This window comes from Halichoerus grypus, chromosome 7, assembly GCF_964656455.1.
Source record: "Halichoerus grypus chromosome 7, mHalGry1.hap1.1, whole genome shotgun sequence".
Lineage (NCBI taxonomy): Eukaryota > Metazoa > Chordata > Mammalia > Carnivora > Phocidae > Halichoerus > Halichoerus grypus.
The window spans coordinates 87,108,220-87,122,005 of record NC_135718.1 but is presented as its reverse complement, the minus strand read 5'-3'; the positions used below and the strand labels follow the sequence as shown (position 1 = coordinate 87,122,005).

The 13,786-nt window shown below is 43.1% G+C and overlaps 1 protein-coding gene and 1 long non-coding RNA gene across 2 annotated transcripts; one reads left to right on the top strand and one right to left on the bottom strand.

Annotated features, from left to right (window-relative positions):
* Positions 1–2,074: 2,074 nt before the first annotated feature.
* Positions 2,075–2,456, top strand: LOC144382584 (uncharacterized). Its single transcript, XR_013449800.1, has 2 exons — positions 2,075–2,191; positions 2,397–2,456. It is a non-coding gene; the product is annotated as an uncharacterized LOC144382584 (long non-coding RNA).
* A 1,685-nt stretch (positions 2,457–4,141) lies between these two features.
* On the bottom strand, positions 4,142–13,786 carry SRP9 (signal recognition particle 9). The gene is made up of 3 exons (XM_078077847.1): positions 13,561–13,786; positions 8,851–8,919; positions 4,142–5,333 (listed from the first exon to the last, which is right to left on the bottom strand). The coding sequence occupies exons 1-3, from the start codon at positions 13,630–13,632 to the stop codon at positions 5,214–5,216; spliced, it is 261 nt and encodes an 86-aa protein (XP_077933973.1). The 5' UTR covers positions 13,633–13,786; the 3' UTR covers positions 4,142–5,213.

Below are 13,786 nucleotides of genomic sequence, written 5' to 3'. Positions count from 1 at the left end.
ACCTTTTATTACTGTCCTGCAGATCTCTGAAGCTCTGCTCATGGTTTTGCTTTGTTTCCCAATCTTTTTCTCTGGTATTCAGATTAAATTCTCTTGGTTTATCTTCAAGTTCACTGTTTCCTCCATTATGTTAGACTATTCAGGGAGTTTTTAATTTTGGTTACTGTGTATTTCAGTTCTAAAATTTCCATTTCATTCTTTTCATATATATTTCCTTGCATAAATTTTTTCCCCCATTGGCTACAAGAGCATTCTTGATTATTTGCTGGAGCACTTTTGTAATAGTTGCTTTAATGTCTTTGTCAGGTAATTCCAACATCTGGTATCTCAGTACTGGGATCTCCTGTCTTTTTCTAGTTGAGATTTTCCCCATTTCCTGGTGTGCCAGGTAATTCTGGACTGTATCCTTGACATTTTGAACATTGTCATTAAACTCTAACTCTTGTTCAAATCCTACAGAAAATACTGAGTTTTTGTTTCAGCAGGCAGTCAACCTGGTTAGGTTGCAGGCAAAGGTTTTATTATGTTTTTAAAATTCTGGCAAAATGGACACAAAATATTGTATGAGTTTCAGGTGTGTAAGATCAGGCAAAGGTTTTGAAAGCTAAACTGACACCTTCAGAAGGCAGTTTGGGATGGCAGTTCAACTTTCCAAACCATTGCAGTGTTTTTTGGATCTACTGCATGTGAATGCCTCCTGGGTGCCGGTCTGGGATTTGGGTGGTGGTCTCTTTAGAGTCTTTGGTCTGCTGAAAAGGATCAGATCCACACATACGTACAGCTTGGCAATGGACCCAGGGGTTCATCAACAACTGGATGAGGTCCCTGTCTGAATTCCTTCCTCTCTCTGATCTCTTTGGTACTTTCTGGTTCCTTCTATTTCTAGTTCTCTGGCCAGAAGACTACTTTGCCACTGTGTCTGCATCCAGGGCCAAGTGGACGGAGGGCAGAGAGAAAAGTGCAATGGGGATTGGTTCTACCCTCTTGGAGACAAAGCTGTATGGGAGAGGATCATCTCCCCAAGTTTTGGCTCCCGCAGGCTCTAACTGCCAGTAGTGGATGCTGTCACCATCATGGGATTGCTGGTGTAAGAGAATACAAAAGAATAAAGAAAACACAAAGGGTTTCTACACTCTCTTGGGTATATTAGAAGTGGCCCTTGTACTCCTTGAGCCAGACTGAGAGGGCTTGTGCCTGTCTGTGCCCCAGTACTCCCTTCCAGCTTTCCAATGTGCTGAGTTCACATTGGAAGGATTGGCGTATACCAGAGGGGAAAATGGTGGCGTATACCAGAGGGGAAAATGGTGGACTCCTCATGGGTTCATTGGTACTTCAAATTCTCAACTTCTTCCCTAATCCACCTGCTGTTTTCTTTCGGAGCTCCACACACTCACAGCTGTATCTGGCTCTACCTTATCTGGAACCAGTCCAACCAGTGATTTTAATGTATATTCTCTACCCCCACTGTGGGCCTCAAACTCAGGACTCTGCAATCCAAGAGCCACACTTCTCCAACTGAGCCAGCCAGGGGCTCCCCAACTAGTGCTTTTAATATAAGAAAGAGGGAACGAAATTATTTTGACTTTCTTCTCACATGATTATAAATTTCAACTGCAGTCCTAAAGGAACATTTTCCCTGTTGTTTAAAGAGAAATAACCCTAAATATGGTGATATTGCCATTACCACAAGGCATTTTTAACAATTTATTTAGGGACGCCTGGGTGGCTCAGTTGGTTAAGTGATTGCCTTCGGCTCAGGTCATGATCTCAGGGTCCTGGGATCGAGCCCTGCCATCGGGCTCCCTGCTCAGCGGGAAGTCTGCTTCTCCCTTTCCCACTCCCCCTGCTTGTTCCCTCTCTCGCTGTCTCTCTCTGTGTCAAATAAATAAATAAAATCTTAAAAAAAAACACACACACAATTTATTTATTTATTTATTTGACTAAGATGAACAGTAGGAGGCAATAAATGTAGGGCTTTGGTTTTCAGTTTTATTTTCAGTAGGCAAAAAGGACAGGACCTCTTATTGTTCTTGGGCAATTAATTTCACATTTCACTCATTTTGAATTAGTTTTAGAATACTTTGAAGACTACTACCATCATACAATTTTTACTGTTAGATTTTTCTAAGGGTAACAGAAGGTATCAGCTATAAAATGCTGTCGGGACGCCTGGGTGGCTCAGTCGTTAAGCGTCTGCCTTCGGCTCAGGTCATGATCCCAGGGTCCTGGGATCGAGTCCCGCATCGGGCTCCCTGCTCAGCGGGAAGCCTGCTTCTCCCTCTCCCACTCCCCCTGCTTGTGTTCCCTCTCTCGCTGTGTCTCTCTCTGTCAAATAAATAAATAAAATTTTAAAAAATAAAATGCTGTCAACACTACCTCTAATCAAGGACTTAAAGTTGTGCCTGAGAAAGAGACTTCATATATACATATACACACACTTTTTTTTTTTTTTTTTTAAGAGAGACAGCACAAGCAACTGGGGAGTGGGGCACAGGGAGAGGGAGAGATCTTAAGAAGGCTCCCTGCTCAGCACGGAGCCTGACGCAGGGCTCGATCTGATGACGGAGATCATGACCTGAGCTGAAATCAAGTGTGGGACGCTTAACCAACTGAGCCACCCGGGTGCCCCGAGATTTTATATTTTTAAGACAGAAAGTTGGCAGGCTAGGAACCCCAAGAGGGAGAATCCAACCCTTTATGTAAGTACAGAACATATGCAGCCTAATAACAATGTTTAATGAACTCTGTGCTCCAAGGAGAGTGGGTCCTTAGAACAAAATGAAATTATTTTAACTGCTAACAATACCTAGAATCTCAATTACTACAGTGACTTCATGTGGATTACCTTAAAGTCAGCAGTATTTGATCAAATATATCACAATTACGTTTGTGAAAAATTAACCCAGGTAAGTGTGATTATGGCGTGTAGAAACACTTCATGATTAAAAAAAAAATCGGGAGTATACAGCACTGCAATTTTCAGAATATACGATGATTTGGTGTTTTGTTATTTATATGGTCTTTAAGAAATTTGATACATTTACCAATTAATTATGTTAATTTTATTTTGTGCAGACACAAATAAACAGAAGTTTTAGATTTAAGGATTTCCGTTTCTTCCCACATAAGAACATTCTCTATGGAGACAGTCTTGTTTTGCTCCCCAACTGCCAAAAATGGCATTTAATAACAGACACAGCTCTCGGCAGAAAAGGCAGATGTTACCTCTGAATAATCCTTCAATTAAAGTTATGAAATAAACTAAGGGCCGGCTATACCTTTTCCCCTGAAAAATACAGCTACTGCGGCTAGCAGCTCCCATTTATTGAGCTTTACTATGTTCCAAGCACCGTGCTAAGGGCTTATGATAGGTTCTACCATTTGACCCTCCTCAAGTCCTAGGAGTACTGTTGTCGGCCCCATTTCCAGAAAAGGAAACAGGTGGGCAGAGAAGTACCCTAAGGCCACGGAGTTAGGAAGCAGTGGAGCCAAGACTGCAACCCAGGCCACTGGTCTTGTAACTGCTGCTCTCCACTCTCCGCTATAAGCCACAAGGACCAGTGAACCCGAATCCGTCACTCCCCTCTAGGTTATTTTTATAAAGTAGTGTTAAAAAGCAGAACGTGTAAATGAGAAAGAAAAAGGCCAAAAAATCCTCCAGCGATCCCACAGATTGGCAAGGGAACCTCAAACCCTAAATACCCTTTACTGTTTGATGTTACTTTTCTTAATCAAGAAAACCACCTTGCCATCAACATACATCTTCAGAGAAAGTTGTGTAACAAAAAGTACCAACAAACAACAAACAAAATTTACTTACAGTAACATCAGGCTCATTTTAGACTAAATGAATACAGTATATCCCAGTCAAGAAATCAGTAATTCTTTTTTTTTTTTTTTTGGTCTTTTTTTTTTTTTTAAAGATTTATTTATTTGAGAGAGTGAGAGAGAGTACATGACAGGGGGAGGGTTAGAGGGAGAAGCAGGCTCCCTGCTGAGCGGGGAGCCCGATGTGGGACTCGATCCAGGGACTCCAGGATCATGACCTGAGCCGAAGGCAGTCACTTAACCAACTGAGCCACCCAGGCGCCCCAAGAAATCAGTAATTCTTGAGAAGTTAATAACTTCAAGAGAAACAATATATATTCATATAATATTTTACTGACTTCTCCGAAACAGGCAAAAATTCATATGGCTAATGGAATTTTCCATGTGAAAATGTTGCTCAACACAACAAATTCCTAACCAAAAAATATTTTAATGTAGGTAGCAACATGTGAACATTACACTTAGGTGGTAAAATTCAGGTTACAATAATATGATATCCCTCTGGCCTAATGGAAAACATTAACAGTTGTGACAGTCACGCTTAACACCTTGGTTAAATACAGAGAGAAACGGGCAGGAGTGGCACAGACATGTGCAAAGATTTAACAGTCTGAATAATCTTTAGCCCTCCTGAGAAAAGACAGAGGGGAAATCTGTGGCAAATACCTGTGTAATATGGTGGCCTCAAGCCACTAGTGATCATTCTGTTCATGCACTTAAAGTAACCGCAGCTGGTTTCTGAGCACTGAAAACGAGAATCAAAGCAAGTCTCTGCTCAACAAGCTAATGATACTACAAATCCCTTACATTCAAAAATAGTTTAAATTTGGAAAGTTTTAGGTAAAGTAAAGCATACTTGTTTCCATGATTACTTTTAGAAATAACTGAGACTACACTACTATATTATACACAGTCAGGTACACTGCTGTGCACAGGCAATTCCAGTTACCGTATTTTATGTTTGTTGGTCAGCAACAGCACGAATTTTATGCTACAAAAGAAATACATCAATCCAGCAAAATGGTTACATCTAATTTTCTTTTAAAGACAAATTAACTAAATTTAAGGAAGAATTACCTTTTTCAAATTACTGATACAAACTTACCATAGAATAATTACGTATTTTGCCCCATATCAACCTGCAAAAGGTTTCCCAACATAGATGCATTTGTTCAATTTTCAAAAATAAATAAAGGTTTTCTACCTGAAAGCATTTTACATTCCTAGCTCTTTAAAGTAAACATTAAAACACAAAGTACAAAAAATGATCTCCCCACTTCTGAAGAGCCCACTTAGTTATATAAACTATTTTCTTTCCCAACACTTTTTCAGATTCAAGAGAGATTTACTTCCTAAGAACAGGACAGATCTTCAATTCAAACCATTTAGTCCGTTTCCATGGCAACACTGCGGGATTCCTTGGCTACCATAAGTCGCATTAGTTGACTGTGGAATTTCTCAATCTTCTTTACGTCTTGGGCTTGGTCTGTTCTATACACCAAACACTGTCAGAAATTTTAAAAGTACACATTAACTACGTAAAACCAGATTATCAACAACGTAGCAAATGGAGGATTGGGTACAAATATGAGTCTTTCCCACCACGTTTTGCTCTATTCCCTCCGGGGGTCAAACTAAGGCAGTTACACTCAAGTTTCTAAGCCCCCAGCAATTACGTTCCTTTAGTATCTTATAGTATTTCCAACTCCACTGCTATAAGCAAAAAGCTAAATGAAATCTAACAGAAGCTCCTCAAAAATGACCAATTAAGTAATATGCTAATCCTGCTGTGGGGTCTGATGAGAACTCCAGGCTTGGAATCAGATTATTTTCTCCCTGGGATCTTGTCATGAGTTAGTTATACTGGAGAAGCACAGCAATATTAGGATTGCTTTCCTTCCTTGTGAAACTGGGAGATGGGGAGGGGGTAGTAATGATACCTTAAGAAAAAAAATCCACCATCCCTTGCTCACAGCTGGTCACGGTCTAAATTAAACCAGATCAATCTGACCAACCTTGATTTTTTGAAGGTATTCACAATTTTTAGCCCAAACCAAATTCTTCCTTGCTATAAGTTAAATTCTTCACTAGATGTATACTTCAGATCCGCTTATGGTTTCTCAAAAACCGTTTGTTCTACAGTCTTCAAAAATACCAAATTTAGGCTGGCAGTTCTTTCCCTCATTTTGTAACAAAAGGTCCATTTTTCTGTAGCCCATTTTAAAGGTTCACACGAGTCTTAAAGGGAACGAATGATCCTGCAATAATAGTCATCCACTTAAGTAACCTATAGTTCAATCTTATCACCCCAACTGGTCATCCTGCCTTTAACAACCATCACTTAACGTTGTTATGTACACGTTGTAGAAATCTGTGCAACAGTCTTGTAAAGAGGCCACAATAATCCCCAATGTTTCAATTTCACTACACGTACTGTGGGAGGATCTGTCTACCCTGTCACTACAGTTTGACAGAAAAGATTTCAGAGTCATAGAAAATATTATAAATCAGTCATGGGATCAGAAAAAAATGATGCATAAATGGGATTATAAAAAAGTCAAAGACATGGTGATAATAATAAATGTAGCCTAAGACTGAGTTCCTGAAGGAAGTACTATTAAAATGAATTAGCAAGGGAAGTGTACACACCTTTTAAAAGAGTCATTAGAAAACAGATTTTTTTCTGTCGGAGTTGATTCATACATTTACAATTTAGGAGGACGGGTTTGACTGTGTCTTTGGCCCCTTCCAAATATGGACTAATTCTCAGTAGTTTTAAGAAAGAACACAGAAGGCGTTTTTCATTTTTCGATCTTGTCACAGGAATCATCAGTGTGACATGAAGTTCCTGCCACTGTTGCCATCCACGTATCCTTAATTACGTTTCATCATTACCAGAGGCAAAAAGTCATCATTTTGAGGTAGAGCCTTTTGTTCTAAAATCAGCTGTGCGTTTTTTCCTATCTTAAAAACAGGACATGCCAACTTGGCTTCAGTGGATATACCTCCCCGCTCTGTGCCCATCACAGCAGAGAGACTGTCATGGGGACGCCCCGACTCAAGCACATGTGTGGATGTGCTGGGAGGCCGGCTCCAGGGCAGGTACTCTGCCGTGTGTGGTTTACGCCCCACACCCCGGTCAGGGCAGCGGGCAGCCACCATGGCACTTCACGGACAAGGTAACGGAGGCCCAGAGAAAGCCAATCTATTGGTCCGAACTTTTCCAAGGCTGAGATGTTGGTAAATGGCTGAACTTGGATTCAGATCTCTTGACTCTAAGTCTAGCACACTACACCGTTTTTCACACTTTCAGTTACTTCAAACTTAACTGGTTCCTGAAAGACATGGTAATCAAAGTCTGAATTCATGCCTCACAATGGAACCTTGAGCACAAATATATAAAAGCTAAGACAAAAAGTGATTTTTAGTCACTCTGAAATTTTTTAAAGAATTAATCTATGAAAAACCTGTTTACTAAGTACCCTCCGGGCCAGGACACCATGCTAGTCACTGGAAATACAGGTAAGAACTTTACTGCTCTCTATTGTCTTGAAGCTCACAATCTACTACGACAAAAAATATGATAAAACAATTGTGATACAGCACAAAAAGAGCCAAAAAGAAAAGCAAGAGATGAAACAACCCTTTTAGCTGGGTTTTGAAAGACAAGCACCCATCTCGCCACACTGGGGCGGCGGTGGGATTCAATGCCCCAAAGGTGGAAAGAGGCCATCCAGAGGCACAGAGGCCTAAGACAGCCCGTGACGTCACAGGAGCCCCTCCGTAACACAGAAAAGACAGGGTGGAGGGCACGTCAGGCCATGTTACATTATCAGTGACGAGGAGCCACTAAGGTTTTTAAGCAGGGTTGTAAGGACCAAACCCTGCATTTTTCGAAATCTCTCCGGACAACTAAAGGATGAACTGGAAGCAGGGCCACATTGGGGAGCCTAGTCTAGCAGTCCAGCCAAGCGAGGACAACACCCTAAACTTGGGGGAAGCACAGCAGAGACAGAGCACTCACGACAGGAAATGAGACGAGGGTGCTTGAGCCAGTAATTCCCAAATGCCTGGGAAAGCACATGGAGCATGTCAGAGGATCAAATACAAGCTCTTCAAGTGAGGGGCCAGTGGTCGTGAGAACGGGAAAGGAAGGACCCTAACGCGCTAGGAAACAGGAGCGGCAGTTTGAGAAGAGATGAGGAGTTCCATTCTAGACAGGCTAATTTTGAGGAGCACCGAGGTAAGGAGAGCTAGTCAGGAAGTCAGAAGAAAAATGTGACCTAAATGTACAAATGTGGAGACAGACCTAGATTCCGGCAGTCCCAGGCACCGTGGCTGAAAGGACTGCTCCAGAAGCAGTATGAAAAGACCCAGGACAGAATCCTGAAGAAACCAGTATTGATTAGCAAAGAGCAGTAAGACGGAAACACAGAAAAAGAAGATAAAACGGAGCCACAGATGCCAAAATAGTTTCCACCAGAGTGGTTTTCTGTATCAGAAGCAGCCAGGAGGTCCAGGAAAATGTGAAATGATGAGACCATCAGGTCTGGAAGTGAGGGGATGCTGCTGGGCTCACCACGAGAGTAGTCCAGTGGACGACTACCGCATGTGGAGATCAGGTCCCAGAAGTAATGGGGTGTGCGGAAGTGACAAGACTGAGCAGGGAGGGGAAGGGGGGGAGCCATGAAGCCTATAACTTGTGTTCAAACACCATCATTTCCTTCCCACACGCTCATAAGGAGACCTCTATCCCCTCATATCCAGTTTTAGTCTCTACGCTTTTTTTGCTTAAGGGCTAAAGTAATTACTAAATTATACCTGACATACTACATTGGTGAAATAAGTTATTTCCCCACGAGTCTATAAAAGTAGCTCTAGAATGAGGTTTTTGACTTTGGAATGAAATGCAAAATTAGCATCCTAATATGCAATCTGCATAAATTCTACGTAAATAATTTTAAACAAATGATTAACTCAAACAGATGTAGAAGTATGCAACAAATAAAAATGTATACTTACAACTAAATCATCTGTTACTTTAATACACAAACTCCCATCAGAATGCCTATATTTGAGAACCACACGGGCCTGAAATAAAAATACACATTTAGAAACAGTGAAGTCAGAAGATATTTCTCACAAATAATTAGTCTTCAGGTTTGCTAAAGAGGATCCCTCTAGAACAGCCAAAACATCTAAAGACATCTGTACTGTAAACATCGTTATTGAATGAGGTAGAAAACAGTATTTTAGTTCACTCTTATTGCTATAATTCATTTTTTAAAAAGACTTATTAAAAAGTTGGATATTTACTTGCAGCCAGTTTGAAGAGAGATACTGAAAATTTCCAAAACACATCCACATTCAGGGAATGTCCATGAGACTCTTAACGGTGGTTTGGCATTAAGAATATACAGATCTTAGGGCACCTGGGTGGCTCAGTTGGTTAAGCATCCGACTCTTGATTTCAGCTCAGGTCATGATCTCGGGGGGTTGTGAGATCAAGCCCCATGTTGGGCTCTGTGCTGGGTGTGGAGCCTGCTTGGGATTCTCCCTCTCCCTCTGCCCACCCCCATGCAACAAATAAGAAGAATATACAACAAGAATATAAAGATCTTCCTCAACTTACGATGGGGTTATGCCCCCAATAAACCCACTGTCAGCTGAAAATATCATAAATTGAGATTATCATGGGTGTGTGGCCGGCTCAGTCGGTAGAGCATCCGACTCTTGATCTTGGGGTTGTGAGTTCAAGCCCCTCACTGGGTATAGAAATTACTTTGTGGCCAGCGTCATGAGAGTGTTGTCTGCATCTCACTAGCCCAAGAAAAGATCAAAATTCAAATTCATAGTACAATTTCTACTGAATTTATATTGCTGTTCCAGTACCAAAAGTCAAAAAACAGAAGTCCAGGGGCGCCTGGGGGGCTCAGTTGGTTAAGTGACTGCCTTCGGCTCAGCTCATGGGCCCAGGGTCCTGGGATCGAGCCCCGCATCGGGCTCCCTGCTCCGCGGGAAGCCTGCTTCTCTCTTTCCCACCCCCCCCCCCGCTTGTGTTCCCTCTCTCGCTGTCTCTCTGTCAAATAAAGAAATAAATCTTTAAAAAAAAAACAAAAAAAACCCAAAAGTCCAAGCATCTTAAGTTGGGGACCATCTATATACTGAAGGGGATCACAAAACATGTCACTTTGGCATAAGGACTGTTCTAAGCAGAGAACAATTAGCTCTCTGCCCTTTCTGGCTTTCATTAACCTTCGTAAAGGTGACATAAATTTCTAATAGTAAAGGTACTCCTTTCTCCCTTACTGGGAAAAGGAGGGCTCTTATCTGTGTAACAGTCCTTACTAATCACCTTCCCACAACTTACTTCCCTCCGTAGAAGCCCCAAACCCCCTTTCCTTAGTCCACCCTCTTCCCACACTTTATCAGCCTTGTTAAGACGGTACATAGGCCCAATTCTAACTGCCTCAAGTCAAATGCTTTGTGAACTCCACGCATACTGCATACATATGTCGGGTTTTCTCTCGTTAACCTGTCTTTTGTCAGTTTAATTTGCAGGGCCCCAGCTATTAAACCTAAGAGAGTAAAGGAGAATATTTTTCCTTCCCTCACAATATCCACAACCCAGTCGCAGAGAAATGACAGAAAAAGTAGGGGGGAAAACAGCAGACAGGCCTATGCAAGTGCAAATCTGTGTGGCAAGAAATACAGCAGTCACAGTTCATGCTGTCCCCTACCCCGTGGCTATCAGGAGGTAGATTCGGACTCAAGCATTCAGCGAAGTCACGTCCTTATCATGATGGCACCACACAATGTATTAGGACAGAAAAGCAAAATTCTGTCTTGAGAAGAAGTCTCCATCGAGAACTCTTCCAAAATAACTCCTATGTTGAGCACCATGCTACACAATACCTTTTGCTGTTCAGTATTCTACAGTTAGGGAACCAAGAAAATGATTTATCTAGAAGAAAACATCTCCCAACAGAGTTTACAACTTCTGGAAACATCATTTTTATTTTTTTAAGTGATGGATTTGAAATAGTGTACTGCGGCAGAGTCCGTTTTTTGCTGACCAACATAAATAGCTAGCTGTTTTAAACAAAGTGCCGACTATCTACAGGCCAAAACAGGAACATAATTTTAAAATGGTCACAGTGTAGAACCAGAAGCCTCAAGACAATTCTGGAAACTAAAGAAAAAGGGCTATGAAGAGCTGTAACCTACAGCTTTTCCCATTATGTCTCTGCTCTCCTGGGATTTGGGGGGGGGGGCACACCACTCTGAGATTTGTTTTGGTGAAGGGGAAACGGGAACTCAGCAAGCACTTACATAAACTACAACAACCAGATTATCTTTAGATGCCAGATTCTATATACTGGGTTATTTAATTCAGTTCTACATGTTTTTAAAAATTCAGTTCTCCAGAAACAAAAAGCAACTTTAAAATGTGCTAAACATGACAACTATGTAAAATCTTAACTCTTGGTTGAAAGAATGGCTGGCTTCATGAGAAGTGAGAGTTAAAAGCTCTACGGTATTATAAGAGGATCTATTTTGTAACTGAGGGGGCACCTATGTGACCAAGTCAGATGCCACAAAGAGAGAAAAAACAATCAAGATTCTTGCTCTCTTAGGAACTTTGAATTCAACCAACCAAAATAACCAACACAAGACACATGAGTTTAGTCCTTTTATAAAGGCATACACAGGTAAAATGCTAAAAGAGAAAACAAGTAATTTAAATTGGGGATGGGGAAGTGTAAAAAGGCTTCCTAAAGGTGGCTTTGCCAACGCATGCTTTTTTCTCTTAGGGAAGAGGGTGGGAGAGAAGCTGAAGGAGCAGTGTGAATGAAGACCTAAAATCTGTAACTTCATGAGACTAGAGCTGAGGATTGTGGGTACGGTGGGAAGACAAACCCAGAAAGACTGGAGAGGGTCCGACTGTGGACAGGGAGTCTGGACTTTACCCGGCAATCTACGAAAAACCAGTACTTAAGTAGGAAGCTGAGAGAATTCCATTTTTGTTTTAGACAGTTGTGGCATGAACAAAGGAGTGATTAAAAAGGCAGAAAGAGGGGCACCTTGGTGGCTCGGTTGGTTAAGCGACTGCCTTCGGCTCAGGTCATGATCCTGGAGTCCCTGGATTGAGTCCCGCATCGGGCTCCCTGCTCGGCGGGGAGTCTGCTTCTCCCTCTGACCCTCCCCCCCTCATGCTCTCTCTCTCTCATCCTCTCTCTCTCTCCCTCTCAAATAAATAAAAATCTTAAAAAAAAAAAAAAAAGGCAGAAAGACTGAGAGGTTATCACACTGTCCAGCAGGAACACCATCTTCAGTGAGAGCAATGCAAGAGAAATGGTAAAAGGTGACAGGTGTACTCGACAGGCTCAGGAGGGTGGGAGAGAAGACAGAGAATTCTCTAAAATAGATTCCAAGGAGTCTTGACAAAACTTCTTTAGCTCTGGCACAGACAGCACAGGCTTGGGGTTTAGAGAACGGGTTGAAATTCTAGCTTCATCTTTTAGAGACCAGGCAATCCATTTAATGTATCAAAGGCTGTTTATTCATTTACTTCAAGGGACTGTCCTGACTGTTCCCATGAATGAAACACGTAAGGTATGCAGTGTAAAATGCCTGTCCCACAGAAGGCACTCCACAGAACTGTTAGCCAAGCGCCCCTCACCTATCACAACATCAGTCGAAAATCCGCAGAAGCTTCCGGGCCCTGGACTTTCCTGTGGGGTGAAAAGAGGAAAGGCTCGCTCTCCATCCTGCGTATCCTAGACTAATACTCTGTAAGGACCATCTTGTGGTCATTTCCCTATTAAATTAAGCTAAAATATGATTACTCCTGTGAATTTCTACACTCTTTACTGTTTTCAGATATTTTGCGTGCGGTGTGGGTACTTCGGGACAAAAATCCTGGATCGTTTTCACAGCGCACTGCACGGAGAAACAAACGTCCCCACCAACACTGGGCGTCAACCGGATGGAGGAGCTGGGAATCGTGTCATAAGCAAAACACTCGATTTCAAAAGTACCGAACTCATGTCATCACCTCTTGTTTCATTTTATTGTAAAGAAGAGACGAACACTGCCTCACAGCTTCTTGTTGTGTATCTAGGTCTAGAAACTTACCAAGACTTTTAGTTAGCAAGGAGCTATTTAAATAGTCCTTGGACAGGACAACGAAACAAAAACTCAAGAGAAGAAAAATCGATACCCGAATGCTTCAATTCCCGTCATCTGGACTCCTTTGCTCTTCAGCAACTGGCATCCACTTATCCTAATTCTTGTGGAGGCCATGGATGAGCCCCTAAACTGCCACCATTTATACTTAAAAGCATTTTCCTGAGAAAAGGGTGCAAGACTCTCATACACGCCGCGGAAGGACGGAAAAGGGGCCCGAGAGCACTGAGGGTCCGGAGGCCGCAGCCGCAGGGGGAGGAGTCCTACCCTTGGAGACACGTAAACCAACCGCGGCCGCAGGGAAGTTCAGGGCTGGGGGCGGGGAAGGCAGAGCAGGGCCGTTTGGGGCCCCGCGAGGACCCGGTTTCCGGGCCTCGTCCCGTCGCTCCTCCGGGAGGGGGCAGCGGGAACCACGACACCTGGCGGGGTCCGTCTCCGCTCACCCCCAGCACCTCCTGGCGGGGCTGAAGTTCCGGAGACCGCGCGGACCGCAGGGAAGACCTCCCGACCCGGGGCAGAGGCAGCGGCCCCGCGGGCATTTACCTTCATAGGGTCGGCGAGGTAGAGTTTCTCGGCCGCGCGACTGAACTCCTCCCAGGTCTGGTACTGCGGCATCGTGGGTCGGCAGCGGAGCGCGAGCGGGCGAGGCCGGGGACCGCAGGCGGCGAGACCCGGGCCACCTACCACCTACCTCTGGCTGCCGGAGACCGGTGCGGGGGCCCAGCGGCCCGAAGATGGCGGCGCCTCCTCGCACCAACGCCTCGTCCCA